The following is a 20,944-nucleotide window of genomic DNA, read 5'->3' on the forward strand; positions in this document are numbered from 1 at the left end:
TATCAACAAATACTTATAAAGCCTTATTTTTAAATCTTCTTTGTAATCTTTATTTAATTTCTGTTGCATAAATAAAGAAAATATTTATAATATACTTACAAAATTAATATCAAAATATATAACTTGCCCTTTAAAAGTACCTTCACTTCTATTTCTATTTACAATTCCACTTAAAGCTCCACCTATAGTTCTATCTTCTATTCTCTTATCTTTTTTTCTCTACAATTAAAACAAACAAAGAAAATTAAAACCCCTTCTATTCCAAACTTTTAAAATCAATTTTACTAAACTTATTGTATAACATAAAAATTAGCGTATGAATGCATCAGGCATTTAACTACAAAAAGATATGATCTTATCTTAAAGTTAGATTTACAACCTAAAAATATAATATATAAGGCACTTAGAAATACTTTGGTAATCTTATATAATCTAAAAAATATTTTTATACTATCTTCAACTTCAAATAAACCTTAAATAAATCTTATATATTTTTTTAAAAAATCTAATTTTTTTATGAAATCGAAAAAAATCACAAAAAAATCTAAAGACATTATAAAGAAATTCTAAAGAAATTATCAAAATATCCTAAATAAATTTTAGTAGAATCCTAATCAAATACTAATTAAATTCTAATATAATTCTAAAAATATCCTGTAAATCCTAAATAAATTCTAAATAAATTCTAAAAAATATTAATTAAATTTTAATTAAATATCATAATAAATTTTAAACCTTATTAAATATTATTTTAATTATTTATCTTAATTAAAAAATTAATAAAATTGAATTATTGAATTAAAAATAAGCAAATTTTTTTTGAAGAAGATCTAATTACAAAAGTTGAAAAAAATGTTCCTATTATGCTTGAATATTTGCTATCATTCTTTTCTTATTTCAAAAAAAAACTTCCAACTTCAATATATTACTATTAAGTTATTAGATTCGATTTGACTATCTAATTAAGCTCAAATTTATAATACAAATTTAACACAAATATGCTCACAAATCCACCAAATTTCATCCACAGATCTACTATAAAATCAACACAATGTACTATAATAAAACTTTTTCTCTTATTCATTACAAAAAAAATCATTTAAAACAACCTTCACTTCACATAGCTCTCATAAATTCAAATTCTTCAAATCAAATTATTATAGAAATTCTATCAAGTCTACATTCAAAATCCATACTTTGATTAACAAAAACAAATTCTTTCATTTGACCTAGGCATATGATTTTGTGCCTTAAGGTTTGATTTTGACCTTGGTTCATAATTGTCTCTCTATACATATTAATCTAAGATTTATCTAGATAATTTCTTCTTAATGCTATTCTTTATTTCTACCTAAAAATGCTCATAATACTATTTTTTTCTAATCTACCTTTTTGTGACTTGTTTATGGTCCTACTAAATAGAAGTCTTTTTTAATTTCAGAAATATAACATAAGAACGTATTGATTTTATTACCTCCTCAACAATAATCTATGATTCTAAAGTAATTTTCTACTATATATTAAAATAAGCTCTTCTATAATAAAATATTATTTACTCTCTTTTATTCAACAACTATGTTACAATACAATATTTAATTTTTTAGAATATATATAAATATATTTATAACAAAGAAGATTGTTTTTAAATTTTAATTTTTTAGTCATCATAAATTTTATTTTTTAACATAAAAAATAAGAATTGTTTTTAGCATACTTGAATGAATTTTTATTTATCTAAAAATAGTATAAATTAAAATTATTAACTTAATGGCTCAAAGATGTAATTGTTTTAATTTAATTTTTTTTATTAATTATCTGCATTATTTATTTTTTTAGAAGATAAGAATTATTAGATAAGGCATAAATAAGCATTGTTTTTTCTTAAGACAATATATAATATTAGATATATATTATAACAAATATATGTTATAACAAGCTTGGCAAAAATATAAGATGTGTATTGAAATGAAATACTTGTGATTCTTGTGATTGGTATAAAATTCAATTAAGTAAGTAGTTTCTTTTAGGTAGTTATACAATTCTTAAATTTATAGTACTAAAATAATTTTTTTTGAAAAATTTGGAATTTATCTTAGATATTAAAAAAATTAAATAAAAGAGAATAAAATAAAGTCTATCATTAGTATTTATTTATTATAAAATTATATTTTATACAAAGTTTGAAGTACTTACTTTTATAATTGTCTTTTAAAATTTTTGAATGGTATAAAATAAGAGCTATAATAAAAGTAATTTTTAAACTTTAAAATATTATTTTTTTATCTTAATTCAATTTTAATTTTTCTTTAAATTAATTATATAAGCATAGCATTGATTGAAAATATTTTTTTATTAAATGTCTTGTAATAGTTTTTAAATATTAAAAACATATAATATCATGTATAATTTATATAATTATCTAAACTATTATAGTTTATATTTGATTAGTACTATTTATAACTTATCATTTAAGATAATACATTTCAAAAATTTCTACTTGAGTTGTGTAAAATATGTTTTTTTTTGTATTTCAACATATAGTCTTATATTTTAAACTTTTTTGTGATACAAATTAACATATTTCTCATATTTATCTTTATTCTTGAAATATTAAAGAAATTAGATAATCTTCAAAAATTTATGAGAATTTAAATTCTTTTCTTTTTTATACAAAATATTAGCATATTTATATAAGGTTTTGAATGTTTATTAAAATTATTTGTAAAAATATTATTTGTATATTTCTTCAAATAAAAAAGATGTTAAAATAAAAATTTAAAGAATGTGAATAAATAATTAATTTTTAAAAATAAATAATAAATAATAAATATATATATTTAAAAAGAAATTATAATGGCTATTGCTAAAAGACAAAAAAAAACTAGAGACTTTTGAAATTAGACACAATTAAAAACAAAGCCATGTCTATGAAGCTTTTAAAATACTTTTTTAGAAGATATTATAAAATATATTTATTTTTATTTGATTCTACTCACTCATATTATTTAGATAATTATTCGAGTAAATATGGGTGCCCAAGATATTACCTCTTTTCTAAGAACAAGTTTCACAAGGAATAATGCTTACATATTGAAAAAGCCCAAGATACAACAAATTGTATTTGCTATATAGTGTGAACTTTATTTCCTTTGAAGGTAGTTGATAGGTCCTTTCATCTATCAATAATGTCTTATAGCAAGGTAAAAAGACCACCTTGATATTTGATCATTGGTGAATTCTTCATAACTTCTTTTAAATAAAATATTTAAAATACTATCAAGAATGATTTCTATCTCTAACAATATTACCAAACATTAAAAATATTTCTTAAATTTGTAATACAAAATATGTTAAATCTTGTTATCTATTCAAAGAATGACATGTTGCTCTTGAGGGTCTTCATATCTATTATGTTGTCTTCATGGTTGTGACAATTGCAATGTTTTGTCGAATAATTTAACAAATGATAGCTCTAAAATTAAATTTATTAATTATTAATTTTTTTATCTCTTTAGCACTAAAAATATATAAATAATATAATTAAAAATAAAATATAAAATATAATCTTTATTGAACCTTATTTTCTTTACAATAAATAATTATTTGAATTTTTATCTTAGTTTTGATGGATGTAGTTGACAAAAAGTTTTAATCATCTTTGTTGTATTTGTAAGATTTTTAGTTGGCTTTCATAAGCATTTATTAATATCATATTTGCATCAATAAACAAAATATTCCAACCTAAGTCAATACTACTTTAAGTCTAAAATATCTTAGATTTCAAATACTTGATTATTATATACTTCTACATGACAAAGTGACATTTGTCATCTTCCCAAGAAATTTATCATCTTACATGATTCAAGAAGATGCATGTGGAACACATAACAGATCTTCATAAATTCCGGTAGGTCTAATGAATAAATAACTAAATTAATTTTTTTATAAATATAAATTTATAATAAAATAAATATACCTTATTATCAATGTAAAATTAAGATTGTTCTTTGCAATAGGCATTTGCATTGATTATTTTTTGTTCTTGAGTTTCTTTTAATTATCCTTCAATATTATATGTAACTTTGATAAACCATTATCTAAATCTTTTGCTACAAGATCATCAACTTTTGAAAAGTCAAAAATATTAAATTATGGATGATATTTATAATTAATAATAATAATAAAATAAATAAAAGAATCTAAGATATTATTAAAAAAAAAAAAAAAATCAATAGCAAAAGAATTATCTCAACATCTTGATGATAGTTGATGGTACATTACAAATATTACTCTAAAATTTTATTTACTTTTTTTGTTTGTTAATAAATTTAAGGATGAAAAGCCAAAAATTATTTTTTATCTATCTTTAATATCTTTAAAAATATTCTTTAAAACCTTGATACAAATAAAGTTCTTCTATTAAATATAATATCTTTTGGTAATTTATGATAACAACAAATATAGTCAAAGAATAGTTTAATGGTTTTTTTTACTTATAATAGATTTTATACATGATATATAATATACCATCTAAGAGAAACAATCTACTATCAAAAATATAGAATCATAAAAACTTAAAATTAAAAGATCCATGACAAAATCTATAAAAGTAAAAGACCATGGTTGTTCTAATATAAGTAGTAGTCATAGAAGTTTGTTAGATTGATGAGGAGTTTTTGATCATGAAAAAATGTCACATAATTGTAAAAAACTTTAGACTATCTTTTATATTTGAAACCACCAAAAATATTTTGAGATTAATTCTAAGATATTATTTCATCTAAAATATCCTATAATGGAAAAGTTGTGACAAAGTAGAAGATCTTGTAATCATTCTTCTTCTTTTGGAATATATAAGTGTCCCTAAAAATAGAATAGATTATTCTTAAATTCAAACTTAGAAGCATCATGAGATTTGAAAGAATTATTTTTAATGTAACAAATAAAAAAATTAAATAATATACTAAATTGAACTTCCTTGAAAAATTTTAAATTAATATTTATTATTGATTTTATTGCTTAAAGATGAAATTGATCTAGCTTCAAGAAAAAAAATTATTGTTAATCAAAAGTTTTATTTATTTATTTTAACATAAGTTTAAAATTTCTAGAATGGAGGTCTAACAAACCTCATTATTTTTTTAGCCACTATGTGATTTTGAATTCATATTTTGATAAAGACATGCTCCAAAAATTTAGGCAATAATTTAAAATACATGCTAATATAAAATACTCAAGGTTCTTATAATATGTATAAATAATTTTTAGACTTAAAGCCCCTTCTAGATAATAGTGTCATTCTTAAAATGAAACTACAAATAAAAAAAAAATCTTTATTGTAGATCTTATAGTTGATCTTTCTTATTGAAATTTTTCTTAAATAAAAAGCAACAAAGTGAGGTTTATCAATTTTTTTTATTTATAATTATACCACACTTGAGATAAGATTTGATGTAATTTTTTTCTTAAAAAATGTATTTAAAAAGTTGATACAAAACAAGATTGATGCATTAATAATAAAAAAAAAAAACTTCAAAGCTTCAATTGATTGTTGAAATTCTTTATTCCATTCAATTTTTTTTTATAAGTCAAATATATAAATCAAGCTACCCCTCAAAATATATTTGATAAAAATCTAATAATAATTTACAAATTTTAAAAATATTGGATATCTTTATTATTCTTAAAATCTTCTAATCTATGATAGTTTAAATTTTCTTAGAATCTATTATAAAACCATTATTTAAAATAATATATCTTAAGAAATCAACTTAAATAATATAAAATATATACTTTTTAGCTTTGCATACAATCTTGCATCTTTTAATTTTTTTAGTACATAATAAATTTGAAATTTATAATTTTTTATATTTTTAAAATATATTAAAATATCATCTAAAAAATCTCAAAAGACATCATTTATTAGATGTTGAAAAGTAATTGGTATATTTGTAAGTCCAAAAATCATGACATTATATTCAAAATATCTATACTTGCTTCAAATTGTAGTCTTTTATTCATCTCTTTCTTTAATGCATAGAAGATTGTATATTCTTCATAGATATTATTTTGTATAGAACTAGGCATTATTTAATTGATCAAGAAGTCTAGATATTAAAAATAGAAGGTACCAATTTTTGATGATATCTTGTTGAGCCATTGATGATCTACACCCTTTTGTAATGATCCATCTTTTTTCTTCACAAACAAGATAGGAGCTATTACTAAAGATTTTGAATGGCGTATGAAATTTTTGGCTAGGTTTTTATCATGGTATTCATCAAATACAATCAATTTGTTCTATGATAAGCTATAGATTTGTCCAAATAGTAGTTGAGCTCATTCTTGAAGGTCAATTGAGTAATTTTAAAGACAATGATTTAGAAGATTATTAGTATTATTTTTTTATAAATATCTTAATAATTAGAGTTGGATAGCTTTGAGATTGAAGTTCAATCAATAGTTGTATTTGATTGATGAATCTCCAAAAATTTAATTTTGTGTCATCAAACTTTTCAAATAAGGTAACTCTTAGTTCTTTAATACTTAAATAATGTTCCATCATAAGAGAAGTAACATGATTTGGTATAGATAATGAAGCAGCTCTAATTATCTCTCTATCTTCACTTCTTATCAATATTGTTATTTCTTGTGGTATTAAATTAAGTTTATGCATTGCAAGTATTAATTCTATCATTTGCTTTCATATTTGTATTATTGCACTTTATATTTCAATAAGCTTTGCCATTATAAAATAATAGAAAAGAAGATATTTAATATTACTTAAGAAAAATAGAAGAAAAGACTTGAGAACAAAAAAAATTATAAAAACAATATTATCTTAAAAGTGCATAATCTACAACTTCTAATATGCTTATATCTTATAAAGAAAAAGAAGAAATATATTCTCAATCAAGAAAATGCAATGCTTTGATGTTCTTAGCATATTCCTATTAATTTATCAATGATAAGAACTTAAAAAATATAAATATATAAGTGACTTATTTTTAAAGAAAGATGAAAAATAATATATATATATATATATATATTAAAAAGATACTAAAATAGCTATTGACAAAAGAAGAAAAAATAGAAATTCTTGAATCAAGACTAAAAGTAAGAAAAGAATTGACAAAAATGAAAAAGTATTCATTCTTGCTTCTATATATACCATCTAATTAAGAGCTATATAGTGAGGTTCTACAAGACCTTCAACACATGTCTAACTTGTAAGATAAGCTTCCTATGTATGTACCACATGTCCAACTTATATCACAAGTGGCCAATATGTACATTACATGGCCAATATGTTGGCCAAGTTTTCAACCTACTAGTCATCTATAGACATGTATAAAAGCAAAGTCACATATATGAAGCTTCTAAAAATCTTTTTTATAAGATATAATAAAATTTATCTAATTTTATTTGATTCTACTTATTTATATTATTTAGGTATTTATTAAAATAAGTATAAATATTCATAATACAAAATAATTTTATAATAAATTAAAAATAAATAAAATAATGATTTAACTTTTTCTTTAAATCACAATTAAGTAAAGTTTTTATTTTAGAAATATATATACATATTAGAAATATTATGTAAATAAAAAATGACTATTTATTTTTTATAGCTAGTATAAATCTTTTAATTCTAACAAATAAGAATTGTAATGATTTATTAATATTGAGATAAATTTAAAATTAACCTTTTGTAATTTTTAATTAATATTTCAATTATATAATTCAAACTAGGGAAGGCCAAGTACCATTGGAATTAAAAGATATTTAATGATGTTGAAAATAATTCCAAATATTTAATCTCTTAACAACATTTTTAACAACTTAGTATTTTTTTTATAGCATCTTTAGATAATCTAGACTAGCATTGGTATAAATTTCACACTTGTGATTGATATAAACTTGATACTTATGATTGGTATAAATTTTAATTTTAGTATAATATATCAATAATCTAGACTAGCATTGGTTGGATCTTCCTTAAAAGTATTAATTTTTATTGTAATGCCAAAAAAATCATCTATAAAATATATTAAGGCTCTAATGTGTAAGAGCACTTAAATTAGAATTCTCATTTTTGAGTTTTAATAATTTAAAAAAAATTAAAAAATAATGTAGGATATGATAGTAGCTTGAAACTTATATTTAATGGTTGTTGTTTAGAATTGTCGAATTAGAAGATCCCTAATATAATTGTTTGCTTTCTTTTTTCTTTTTTCTTTTTTACTTTCTAATTTTTAAATTTATAATTTGTATTGCAAATCTATTCAATTAGATGTGATAGTCTTATATTTTATGACATAATTTTTTATAATATAAAAACATATTTTCACAACAAAAAATATTAATTTTTTAATATTAATTTTTTAAATTGGATTTTATTATTAATTTTTATATTTTCTTTTTTTAATGAATATGTTTCTAAGAATCTAAAAACTATTGCCATTACTTGATTTTTCTTTCTTTGAACAAATCTTTTTTTAAAGTCCTTCAAAGAATTGATTGTTGTCTATGATTTCTTAAGTAATATATTGTTCCAATGAATCTACTTTTTGCATTGCCAATACCAGATTTTTAACATTTTCTTTTAAATCATACCAAAATTGATTGATGAAAAATTTACTATTCAAATCTATATCATAAGCAAGTTGTTAGAATTTTGTAATATAGATATCAGTTAAATATGACCCTTATTGTAAAGATTGGAGTTTCTTTTTTGCTATTCTTTTTCAATAATTCTTTTTAGATATAATCATAAATTATTCTAAAAATGATTTCAAATAATTTAAAACTTTTAAAAGTTTCTTTCTATCAAATATATAAATTATAAAAATAAAGATAAAAATAAAAATCTTATATAAAAGTGTGACTATAAATCATATTTGAATGATACCATCACAATAATAAGAAGGATGTAATTATAAAAAGAACTTGGTTTATTGTAGAAATCCTCAAAATTTTAATTTTGCTCTATGAAATATTTCTAGTATATTAGACTTGAGCTCCTTTTTATTTATGGTGGTAAGACCTTTATAATCCACATGTAGAGTAAATCTTCTTATACTTATTTCTCTCAATTCTACAACTTCTTGATATAAATAATATAACTTCATTATTGATTTCTTCCATATGTGTAGAAATATTATTTTTATATGATATTTTAGCTTGATATAGATTAAAGAGCTTGTAAATATCTATAATAGTTGCAAATCTATTGTCACTTCCTCTAAGTGATTCATTTGTGGTTTTTCTTATTTCTTTCTAAATTAATATAAGCTTAAAATAGATAACATAAATAAGCATATGATTCAAATTTAAAGAAGATATTTTGTAATTTTTAACACCAAATAATTTTTTTGTATAGAATAATAATCTATTTTTTTTAGTAAAATAATAAATTTTATAAAAAATAAATAAATAAATGTAGTTAATTTGTAACCTTTAAACTACAACAATATTTTCTAAGAAGCAAAGTAATATACTCAATGCTTAAATAAAACATCTATAATAAATTGTAACAAATTGTCAAAGATATGAATCAAGACAAATATTTAACATACTCTTGTATTATTATAGAGTAAAGAGAGATAAATAAGAAAAAAAATTAGATAGAAAGAATTTTGAATGACTATTATCAAATATAAAGAATCTATTTTTTTAATTATATCATAATAAAATAAAATAAAATAAAATAAAAAAAGTTGACAAGACTAAAGATGGTATCAATCTTGCCTCCATAAATATATTAGCTACTAAGAAGGCCTTATAAAAGCTTCTAAGAATTTGCAAGGTATGTAGCCAAAGCATCAAGGTATAGGTTGCTTCTAATGCAACTTTCTAAAAGTATATAACTTGTAGAACAAGTTTCAATGGCCACATGAGATATCTAAAAAAGTCTAAATATTTGATCCAAATTAAGAAAAAATTCTTAAAATTTTCTAAAGAAAATATTATCTAATTAACATATTCTACCTACTTCTACTTACTTCTTTTTACTTTAATTTATTTGAATAATATATAAAAATATTACAAAAAATTAAAGATAAAATAAAACTTTAATTATACATATTTTTATTAATTATATTAATGATGTCTATTTTATTTAATAAATAATTAAAGATATTTACATCACTTATATAAATTATATTGATAAATGATATGAATTTAAAATTTATATAATTATAATTTAAATAAATTTCTTTCAAAAACCTAATGGTCTTTTTTTAATAAGGATTATTTTGAAAGATCTCACTTGCTATTAATGAAGCATTTGCTCGTTATATATAAAAGTATTATAAATTAATTAAAAATTTAGATCTTAATTTAAAAAAAAAAACTAGCACCAAGTCTTTTGAACTTATATGATTAATTATTTCAACTGAATAAATTATATGATTTTTTTATATACAAGTATTGTATTTGGAACTGAATCAGGTTAAATATTATTTTAATTTATAGTTTATTATGTATGATCAGTATATTGTATCAGAGTTCAAAGTTTTAATTGTGTAAAAAAATTAATTAAATTAAATTAATAATTTAATTCTTTTAAAAAAAGGCTGTTGATTAAAAATATTATAGTAAAATTTCCCAATTGAAAGGTGGATTAATAAATATAATACACGTTGAATATATTTTTTAGTTTATACAAATTTTCAATTTAATTTATTAGTGTTCCATGCAATTTGACATGTAATTTGAAAATACTTTAAATATTATTATAATTATTATTACTACTACTGTTTGTCTTTAAAATATTCTAATTGTTACAAGAAGCTAAACAAAGTTTGTCGCTCTGCAAAGGTTCACTATCTGTGCTTGAGATGGCACGTGTCGATTCACGTCAAAGGTCTCATTTCTTCAACTGTTACCAAGTACTCTTCATGTCATCTTGTTACTGTGGGCCGTGGGTCTCTAGACAAGGGACTTTCAAGTGCAGCCAAAGGAGGGTTTGACACTTTCTCCTTCAGAGAGAAGAATTTTTCTTGCACTCTGGGGAGTGCAGGAACCTTCTCACTGCGCAGCTTTACTGTCAAATTATTCGTATCAGAATGGGTCATTTCACGACTGTAATACACAAAATTTACTCACTCAAAACCGCCTTTTCATGTAGAAATGTATATCAGAAACAGCGGTGTTAGGAAGACATTGAGCTTCATCACAGAAACACGAGTTCAATGACAGATATAATAATCACCAAGGCTTCAGAGATTCATGTTAACTTGTCAGAGAAGGAAGTCTGGTTCCATTTCAGCGACAATTCAAAGACGGAGACAAAGAAGTGGAATAAGAAGAAGATGATGATGAAGATGTGACATTAAGAATCAGAGCCCACAAACCGGCAGAGGGAAATGGGGGCTAAAAACCAAATAAAATAAATTAAAAATCAACCAGTGCAGAGACGCAAATGGAACAAGCCTGAAAGTCCCCCCGCTAAGAGATCAAGGACAATGAATGAAGGCAGTGGGTGCATGTCAGAGCAGCTGATTCTTGTCATGCTTCCACCTCCCCCTCGCATTCAATGCCACCGGACGCAATTCCTCAATACGACTCATACTTAAGCCCTCCTGCAGCCTCCCTTGCACCTCATCGCCATCATCTCTCCCACTTCTTTCACTAAACCTGCAGTCATTAGACCCATACAGTTGCACACAGCCAGGACTTGTCACTGGCATTTGGAGTAAGTTAGGCACTAGCTAGTCGAGGTACTAACTGGAGAGTCCTGCCTGCGACATCTACTGCAACTGATACCGGACAATCCTGCTCGTTGCAATTGCCTCCCAGTCCCCACCCCACCCTCTCTACCAGGAGTTTGCTGTCGCTTTGTTGAGCACTAGTATCAGATACCAACACTCTCCAATTCGTGTTTCTGTCGTCAGATCGTAGCTGCGTTGTCGATCCGGTGAGGTTATTGAAGAAAGAGAGCTGTGTAGGTTGTATTGTTGGATATCAGGTAAGAGGCATGGCAAAGGTAGTGCTGTCTGTGTTGCTCTTTGTGGTGGTGCTGGCTATGGCTTCGGCAGCTTATGCCGACAACCAGCCCGCCGGTAGAGAGTACCAAGTGAAGTGGGACTTCCCCACGGGGGATAAGTACTACAGTGCCGTGCAGGGGAAGACGTACTACGTCGGTGACTCTCTGAGTAAGTCTCACATTTTTGAGTTGGTGTTTTTTCCTCCTTCTCCCCCTTGATTTCGGATACTGATCAACAGTAAAACTTTACGCTTTGGCAATGTGTAGCATGAGCTTTTTTTTCGGTGTTTCTGTTTGTTGAAACTTACTGGGTTGGTGGATGATGAATGGGGGTGGTGACTTGCAGAGTTTACGTATATGCAGGAGATGCACAATGTGGTGAAGGTGGGGAGCTTCGAGGACTTCAACCAGTGCACCATGACCAAGCCCCTTAGTCCTGAGTTCGCTGACGGTGCCACTTCCATGCCGCTTGACAAGCCTGGGGTCCACTATTTCATCTGCTCTATTCCTGGTCACTGCTCCGACGGCATGAAGATCAAGGTCCTCGCCATTAACCGTCCCCGCAAGCTTATGTAACCGGGGACATTGTTGAAATGGGTCGTTCCATTACCACAGCGATGAGTGGCTGGAAGGGCCACAAGTCATGATATGCTGTTAAAGCGTGGTCGAGTATAAATACGAATGGAAGACAAGCCTCTGGCCTTGTAGTTAGAAGGTTGGTTTGTACCGTTTACTGCAATGAACGCAGTTACAGAGTACTATTAGAAGTAAGAAAATACATGTTGATAGTCTTGGAATGGGAATTAGTATGATGCGCTGTGTTCCTAGTAGAAATGGCAAGTTAATGGCCGTGTCTTGGGGAGGAATTAGTCGTCGTCATCCAGGATCCATAACGTGAATTAACTGTACCGCGGTGAGAGGATCTTCGTGATGAAGTAATTACATCCTTTAATTCCTTCTCCATTTTTATCTACTTTCGCCACCGTTGTTCTTGAATTTTGAATGCTATATGTGCTACAGTTCCTGTTAAGCAGGCTGATTTGGTTTGGGACACTTGGACCAGTATGAATAGTGTGAGGAATATCGTCTGCGCAGTGTCGCTGTAGTTCTTCAGTGTCATGATGGTATGCCAATAATATCTCATCTGCCCAGATATTGATTGCATTTACATTGCAACACCGTTACCCAGCAATGAATTTTCTGTTCAATCAACCTTACTGCCTCGCAATTATCTCGTTTGCTCTGCTCACATATTTGATTTAAGTAATTCCTAAAATGAGTATTTGACTCGGCTTCCTACCATCAAATCTGCCAGTCAATTTTTACCATTGTGCGAAGCTGTATCACAGATTTGTGGTAGCAACTTCTCACCTCACTTACTCCAAACGCAACGTTCACGTCATACACTGAGATAGCCACCTGAAAAGGGTATAATATAATACTGAAATTGTCTTCTAATTCTTCTTCATTATCCGCAAGCCCACTAGTATACATGGGAAATTAGATTTTATGCTGCATGACTGTAGCATGAAAATAACAGACTTCTTTTCAGAGATTCAATCAAACCTTCGAACGGCAACCTCTAACACTCACTTCATGCCTCAAGACATAAACAACCTGGCGATACGTTGATTTTCAAGGCCTGTAATAACATCCCAAGCCTGTTAATCCGCTTATATCAAAAAACTCCAATAAAGAGAGATGACTGTTGGGTTCGATTGGCATGAGATGAGCGAACTTTAGCTATGGTCGATCAAATTATCACATAGAAACAGAACAGAGAGTAAAAACGTAATAGTTGGCACTGAGCATTACAAAAGTCGAAACAGACCAGGAATGAATGCCGGAAAGGCTCACTTATGCCTCAATGCTGTTTGAATTATACAAGAACCAGACACATGAGCCACTTGTTAGCTCTTGTTTACAGAGGAGAGGCTCAGAAACCACATCCGGAGGAAGACTGCCTCCAGACTCCTATTCGCACTCCCAAGTTCCAAAACGTGTCTTAATTTTCCCAGAGTATGGGATGGCAATTACACAACAAGCTGATTGTGAACCAGAACTAAACTGCACTACAAAACACGAGAAAGAGATGCAATGGTTGGTGTTAAGGGACATCCTACGATACATTCTACAGAATACCCTTTGACACGGGCTTCTTCTTTAAAAAATCATTGGATTCTGGGGACAAGTACTCCCACCATAAGCCTGCACATTCTTGACCTTTCGCTGGATCACCACAAATTGAAATAATCTCGTCATTTTCTCCGCGGTGGCGCTTGCCCTTCCAAGGCTTATATTTTCCGTTGAAGTGGAGAATATTGGCTTCATCAGCAAACGGGGACATAAAAGGAATTCTCTCAAATGTATAATTCCACCCCTTCTTGTAGTATATTCTCTCCATGTCACTCAGATTGGGTCGACCGAGACCTCGTACGTTCCATGTCTCATCCAGCACTTTGTGCTTTCCGTAAAGTGCAAGTAAGAAGGGTGGTTGTGACATTCCTGCCCTGCAAAGATGATGATATCAAAGCACCATGAGACGTCGCAAAAAATGAAAATTGGACTCGAAAATGGGAGGTTAAGAGCCATAAAAAAAAAAATGGTACGAGAGCGTACTTGTACAATGCCTTCTTGTCAGCCTTTCGAAACTCATCCATCCACCAAACAATAGCCTTGGTGATGTTCTGATCAATCCATTCTTTAGTATCAATGACAAGAACTCCACGGTTAAACACACAAGCTGATTTGTTGAAGGGTTCGTCTGGTAACCAACTTGGTCGATCTGGTCCCTGTCGCTTCTGAATCTCATCCAACTGAGCAAAATCGAAGTAAACCTGGAACCTCTGTGAACAGTCTTCAATAGCCGCCACTGAATGACCTTCAAGATCTACATCATTCAGCACTTCCAAATTTCCCTGTAAAACAATCAAAGGCGTACTGCTGATGAGCTGAATGAATCTCTGACCAATGGCAAGACAAAAACTGCATATCACAGTTGCTCTGAGAAGTTTGAAAATTCTGCACAGGTGGAAACAGTGCATCACAAAATAATAGAGAAAATCTCGGTAAAAGAAATATATATGAAATTCAAATGAGACAATTGAGAGAAACTACTATCCCACTTCAACAATTGACACCAAACCAAAGGAAAGCCAGAATAAAAAAGATCAAACTCAAATTACTGAAATAGCGTCCTCAAGAAATAATCACCTTCACTACAATATCAGAGTCCAGGTAGATGATGCGCCTTATTTCGCTATACGTTTTAGGCAGGTAGAATGGCAGAAAATTGTAGGGACTCACGAGCTCCTTGCGAGCCCCGGTATCATTCCGGAACGTTATATGCTCTTCCACCTCGCGGATGTCGATATATTTTCTGTTCAGGACAAAAAGGAAGAACTCACAAGTTAAATCAGAAACGTATAGCAAAGAGGATTATAAAAATGACACGAAAAGTAAAGTGATTGAAATTGTACAGCATAGGCTGCAGAATTGAAGTAAACTACAGATACACGAAGCAGCATTTATGTATTCTCTTGTTAAACGTAATATCCCAGCACTACAATCCCATTCGATTAACAGAAAAATGAAAACAATCCAACACCATAATTGATCGGGAAAAAACAAATTATGAGAAAAACTTACTCAGCCATCTCAATTCTAGCCTTCGGAAGTAGGTGTTTTAGCCTTTTCGCCGCGTTCCTCTGATTATGCGGCATGACTAAATGGTAAAAAAGCCGTTCTGGATGTCTGCAGCCATAGAGATCATGATTAGAAAGGTAAACATTAAAATCAGTGCAAAGTTTCAAGACGTGTTAAGGATCGATTGGATGATACACGCCTCGTTATGTAACGTGGACTAACAATCTATCCAGCAATTTTACGGAAGATATTGCTGACACCTCAAAGGAGAGATAGTTAACAACCAAAGCATAATTGCATCGTAATGACAGGAGGAAAGTGGACTACTTCAAGGAGAACGTGCTTGACGTTAGTCTATGAAAGTCATTTACGATCACTCGGTTTCTTTCACAGTGTTCAAGTCCAGATTTGGGCATGTAGAGATATAATAAAATAAGAAACAAAAAATAAATCACCGCTACGCTATTTTTTTTCAAAGCATAACATAATGGGGGTGAAAAGACAATCAGACTAAAGACGTGACTGAGTAAAACATGATTCTCAACAATAAGACGACAGAACAATCTGTAGAACAGAGCGAATAAAAGAGGAACCAAGGAGGGGCTACTTTTTAATCAGTACTGACCTTGCGGATTAACTTAGGATGTGTCAAAAAAGGGCAAAGAATCAACACTCTTTTAGACTTTGATACACGAAGGGGACTGTAGGTGCAACAAGGAGCAAAAGAAAATCATTAAAATCATGGAATATCAATGGGTTAATACTAAAAGAACCAGTTCCAGGAATGGAATGATCTAATAATTCACGAAGACAAGAAGGTTCCATGTAAAACGAAGGACTTACGGGCAATTTGCCATGCTGGAGTTGATCAATACTGCGAGAGGTCGAAGATCAGCTTCATCGGTGCAGACGAAAACATGTATATCTTCCAATGTCGAAGCCTCGACGGTCTCGTCCCCCTTGTTTGAAGAGTCGATGTTCTCATCCTCGGACTCTGTGCTTCGAATCGGATCTAGAACAGTCTGAAATCCCTCTTCAAACGCTTTACGATTGTCCTGGAGCTGATTGTGTTTCCATGAGTGGAAAGAAGCCATCACATTGGGAAAAGCCCACTGCTACAAGAACGAGAAGATGTTCGGAAGTCAATAGGATGTGAACTCAGGACGAGATAATTTGAGCTACAAATAGAATCCAACACTTTCACATAATCTTCATGAATCGTAAAATTTCTGAACAGAAGAATCTTCTCAAAACAGGAACAGAAACTAGATAATAAAAACCGCTAATAAGACATACTAATTAAATCAAGTTAAGTGGTGGATAGAGGCAAATATGACACTTATCATGATAAGCAATGTCTTTTAGAAAAAGGAAACTTCCAAAAAGGAGATAGAATTACAACCAAACGAATTGCTGAGAGCAAGTCACAACACTGATGAATCTTGTAAGATTTGACTACTTGCAGCATTGACACCAAAGACTGCGTCAAATACGGCGAGTGACTCTCAAATCGTTGACCTGTGGACAAAGGAATAGCTATTACCTAACCAGCGAGGATTTTCCGTTTCAAAAGATACAACATACGGCCTGATAGTGAGAACGTAACCTTGAAACTAAACCATGACTTGTCAGCTCAAACATCCACATGAGCCACTCATTATAATTGAGCTTCAATGACGATGTCTCGTCAGGGCCTTGACCTCGTCCACCGCCTTCACTCAACTACCTCAAGAAGATCTACTTGGCACAAACCACCGCCAACAGACTACGTTCACCTTCCGAATCCGCAATTACGTCATTTCCAAAGTAACCTAGGATCACAATGACAAGGATTCTAACCTAAAACGATGCCCTGTGCACCTCATTGTCGAACATCAACGCACGTAAGAATCTAACGTAAACACCTCCCAGATTCTGGCTACCAGTAGATACAGCAACCTAAACTTAAAAAGTCAAGCGTGCCTGCGCATGGGCACCCAATTCAGTCTTGCACATCCATGTCACAAACAATTTCTCTACTTTCAAGAACGGGTTGGGTGATAATCTTCACTGCAAGTGAGCTAAATATGCTTCAGAGCTGCAGCAGATTGCACGAACATTTCTTAACCTAGTACCCCACCGACTTTGAATGGTAGCAGCAGAAAGCGAGTACAGAAGGAAATCACAGGGAAAGCATTGCCAGCAGCTCTAACTCCGAATTTCTCGCACACTAACTTTCATTCACAGAAGCTAGTTACTTATGAAACATAATATGCAAAACAGCGACTGCCCCAAAGAAGTGAACGAAAATGTCGTATGACCTACAATTCAACTATTACGCTCCCAAATGCGTTTCGAAGATTCACTGTCACTTGGTAAATATATTTACACTCGATGCATTTTAAATTAATTTTGCCCTAACGTGCTTCGACTTCGTATCGCGCACAAGTTCAGGCATATGAAATTGGATATGAGTCTGCCCCAAGGATAACATGTGAGCAGGTAGGAATAGAGCTAGGGTTGACAATTGAGTATCTACCTTGTCCTGGGGATCCCAGCTTTTAAAAGGGTCCGCCCAGTTGGTGTATTTGGTAGGAGGCAGGAGCCGCATGCCCATGACGCCCATAACCAAAACACATGCGAACAAAGAGAGAAGCGGCCATGCCCGGGGAGAAACAGGAGCTCTTTCACGACCTGCACTCACAGAGTTCGTGGAGTCTCTTTGGAACCTAGGCAGCGGCCGTCTGATGGTCTCCGTTTCCTTCATTTCCCCCCTCTCAGTCTTATCCTCATGCAATTGCTTCTTGGCTTCGGATCGCAGACTCATGAGGCTCCGCTCAACGAGGCACAGTTGTGCACAAGGCGGAGGCAGCCTCAATTAGTTGATGCGACAGTGGCATTACAGCCCTCTCGAGCTCCAGATCTGGTCTCCCTCCATGGGTTGCTAGATCTCTGGCCTGTTATTAAACTCCATCCCGAGTTAGAAATGAAGGATTCCTGACGTCTGTGTGCTGATAACCCTCTCCTCCACCGTTCGCCAGAGGGATCTCAACGACAATAATCAACCAGGAATGGTCTTGTGCAGACCCAGTACTAGTCTCTCATTCTGTGATCCCCCGAACTGTCTTATACTCCCTTCTCCCACAATGTACCCCCAAAAACCAGATCCCATAAAACTAACTGCTGCCAAGAATCTACACCCCCCACTCCCAAGCTGAACCCCCCTCTCGCTCGCCTCTAAAACACCATCGTTTCAAGCGAGATCTGCACACCTCAATCCAAATCACACCTCACTCCAACTGAGCTTGCCATACCTCAAAAACTCCCACAGATCTCCCCCCCTTAGTCCTACTCTTGCAGTTCATCTCACTTTCCAAAAAATCTACACTACACCCATAAACCTACATCCCCACTTGTAACCCACGTAGAAGAAACCCACCAAACATTCCACAAAACGTCAAAAAACACAGAGGGTAAAATATAACAACAGCGACCAGAAACCAACCTGGAATCGTATACTCTTCTTCTTCCTCCTCCTCCTCCTTCTCTTCCTATTCCTCCTCTTGAAACACGCACAGAAATAGAACAGACCACAGGGAAACCAGAACTCGAGCGCAAAATGGCCCAGATCCTAGAGCACAGAAGCAATGCGAGAGATGGATAAAGTGCAAGCGAGAACGAGAACCGCATCTAACAGCACCTGAAGCCTCCACAAACACCTGAGGGATCCTCCACACACACGCAGCCGTTTACAACAGTAAAACAACCGCAAGTCGCAGACAATGCTCGGAAAAAGCTCACAATCAACTATGGGAACAGTATGCCAGCGCAAGACGGCCCCTCCCTCCCCCCCTTCCCTCAGGCAGCGAGACGATCCCCCCCCCCCTCCACAGGCATGGGGCACAGGACGAAGTCCGCCGGGCGCCCTATAACCGCGCCTCCGCTTGAATCGATCCGACGACCTTGACGAACAGCTCGGTCATTCGTCACCTCCATCCGTTCTTTCGACGGAAAACCTTTGGTCGGTGTAAGTGACTCGTGAGGTTTCGTTCGTCCAGTGGGGGTCTGGATCCCGACCCCTCCTAAATCCGAGGTGGCACTTGCGGCGAAGGGGAGCCCGCGCGCGGCCGTCGACGGAAATCATTGAGCTGTAGCGGTCTCGTGACCAGCAATCATTCTGAAGCGTGTTGGCTTTTGTTTGAGCTCAAGGGCTGCTGCGTTGCAAAGGCTTGGCTCAAAGCCGCTTGCGCGCGGTCCAATTCGCTTTCCTCCTGCTCGAGCGAGTGAGCGAGCGAGCTCGCATCTGATTCCTTGGTGCTCCATGCCGCTGCGCATCATCTCGTATTGGCGTCTTGTGAGATCGACTCGTGTGAGTTTGTGTGTGCGCGCCTTCTTTTGTGGCTCTTTCGAGGCAGTTTGTGAGCAGCGACATAAAATTGATGCGCCTTCCTCAGATCCTGTGTGTGTGGCACCTTTCGGCTAGTAGCTAGCTACACTGAATGATTTTCAAGGATAGTGACCACTCCCTGTCACCGTCAGTTAGAATGTGGGCGTCGCTGCACGCCTTTTTCAATACATGCTCACGCATCGCATGCACCTCCTTAGCTCCGCATTCAATGAGGCTGTGATTGACAAGCCTTGGGGGAGCTAGCCTAGCTGTTTGATGGCACTTAGAATTGCTACCGAGCGGGAGTTGATCGTATTTGGAATTTGCGTCGTGCTCGAGGCTCTTTTGTATGAAGCACCAGCTGCTCATATGTGTTTTGCTTTTGTGTATTTGTTTTCTTTTTCGATGTCCTCGACTCCAGAAGGCCGCTCACTAGTAACTTTTTTTCACTTCAACGTCTCCTTTAATCGCCTTCATCGCCAGAGACCTGTCTTAAGAGCGTGAAAGACTTGGACATTGAATGCGGTGACTTGTGTTTACTGACTTTATCACAAAACTATTGTTGAACAGTGCCTAGTTGACAATGTTAATCAAAGGTCTACCTTACATTAAAATTATATAAATATATAAGTGTAAGGCTTCTTGGATCACTTTTGCTTGGTGTTGGAAGTAGTGCAAACAGTCATCGAAATCCAATAATAAGATTTCATCATGTGTATACAGCTATATATATATATATATATTGGTTGGTAGAGATAGCCTTCGTACATCACTATCCAAAACTTTGTGAGAAACTAAATTCAAAATCACGTGCTATTTTAGTGATCGGAAAAAATATCAGTCAAGAAATGAGCAAGAGAATGTCAATTGGTTAGATTCACATTTAGTAAGTCCAATGGTGACGTGAAGGTCTTCGCAAGCCCATCCACTGTGCAACTTCA

The 20,944-nt window shown here is 31.7% G+C and overlaps 2 protein-coding genes across 5 annotated transcripts; one reads left to right on the top strand and one right to left on the bottom strand.

Annotated features, from left to right (window-relative positions):
• Window positions 1-11,621: 11,621 nt before the first annotated feature.
• On the top strand, window positions 11,622-12,961 carry LOC112275903 (mavicyanin). The gene is made up of 2 exons (XM_024506645.3): window positions 11,622-12,161; window positions 12,339-12,961. The coding sequence occupies exons 1-2, from the start codon at window positions 11,984-11,986 to the stop codon at window positions 12,566-12,568; spliced, it is 408 nt and encodes a 135-aa protein (XP_024362413.1). The 5' UTR covers window positions 11,622-11,983; the 3' UTR covers window positions 12,569-12,961.
• An 859-nt stretch (window positions 12,962-13,820) lies between these two features.
• LOC112275902 (uncharacterized) lies at window positions 13,821-19,462 on the bottom strand. Of its 4 annotated transcripts, none has more exons than XM_024506641.3 (7): window positions 19,122-19,462; window positions 18,156-18,573; window positions 16,481-16,752; window positions 15,641-15,745; window positions 15,206-15,371; window positions 14,612-14,910; window positions 13,821-14,502 (listed from the first exon to the last, which is right to left on the bottom strand). In XM_024506641.3, exons 2-7 carry the CDS (start codon window positions 18,441-18,443, stop codon window positions 14,124-14,126), a joined length of 1,509 nt encoding a protein of 502 aa, XP_024362409.1. In that variant the 5' UTR covers window positions 18,444-18,573; window positions 19,122-19,462; the 3' UTR covers window positions 13,821-14,123. The 4 variants fall into 4 exon arrangements, with proteins under 4 accessions (XP_024362409.1, XP_090102648.1, XP_090102647.1 ...); XM_090246522.1 differs by having other exon boundaries at window positions 16,481-16,749; window positions 18,156-18,880; window positions 19,122-19,409; XM_090246521.1 differs by having other exon boundaries at window positions 18,156-18,880; window positions 19,122-19,409.
• Between the last annotated feature and the right edge of the window lie 1,482 nt (window positions 19,463-20,944).

The sequence above is a fragment of the Physcomitrium patens genome, chromosome 23, assembly GCF_059467195.1.
Source record: "Physcomitrium patens ecotype Gransden chromosome 23, ASM5946719v1, whole genome shotgun sequence".
Lineage (NCBI taxonomy): Eukaryota > Viridiplantae > Streptophyta > Bryopsida > Funariales > Funariaceae > Physcomitrium > Physcomitrium patens.

Bases quoted from the DNA above. Each gene is read 5' to 3' on its own strand.
- LOC112275902 (XM_024506641.3), bottom strand. From the start codon at position 18,443: ATGAGTCTGCGATCCGAAGCCAAGAAGCAATTGCATGAGGATAAGACT. The intron at 16,753-18,155 runs GTAGATACTCAA...TCGTTCTTGTAG, and splicing joins GCTGGGATCCCCAGGACAAG to CAGTGGGCTTTTCCCAATGT. The intron at 15,746-16,480 runs GTAAGTCCTTCG...CTATGGCTGCAG, and splicing joins TCCAGCATGGCAAATTGCCC to ACATCCAGAACGGCTTTTTT.
- LOC112275903 (XM_024506645.3), top strand. From the start codon at position 11,984: ATGGCAAAGGTAGTGCTGTCTGTGTTGCTCTTTGTGGTGGTGCTGGCT. The intron at 12,162-12,338 runs GTAAGTCTCACA...GGTGACTTGCAG, and splicing joins CTACGTCGGTGACTCTCTGA to AGTTTACGTATATGCAGGAG.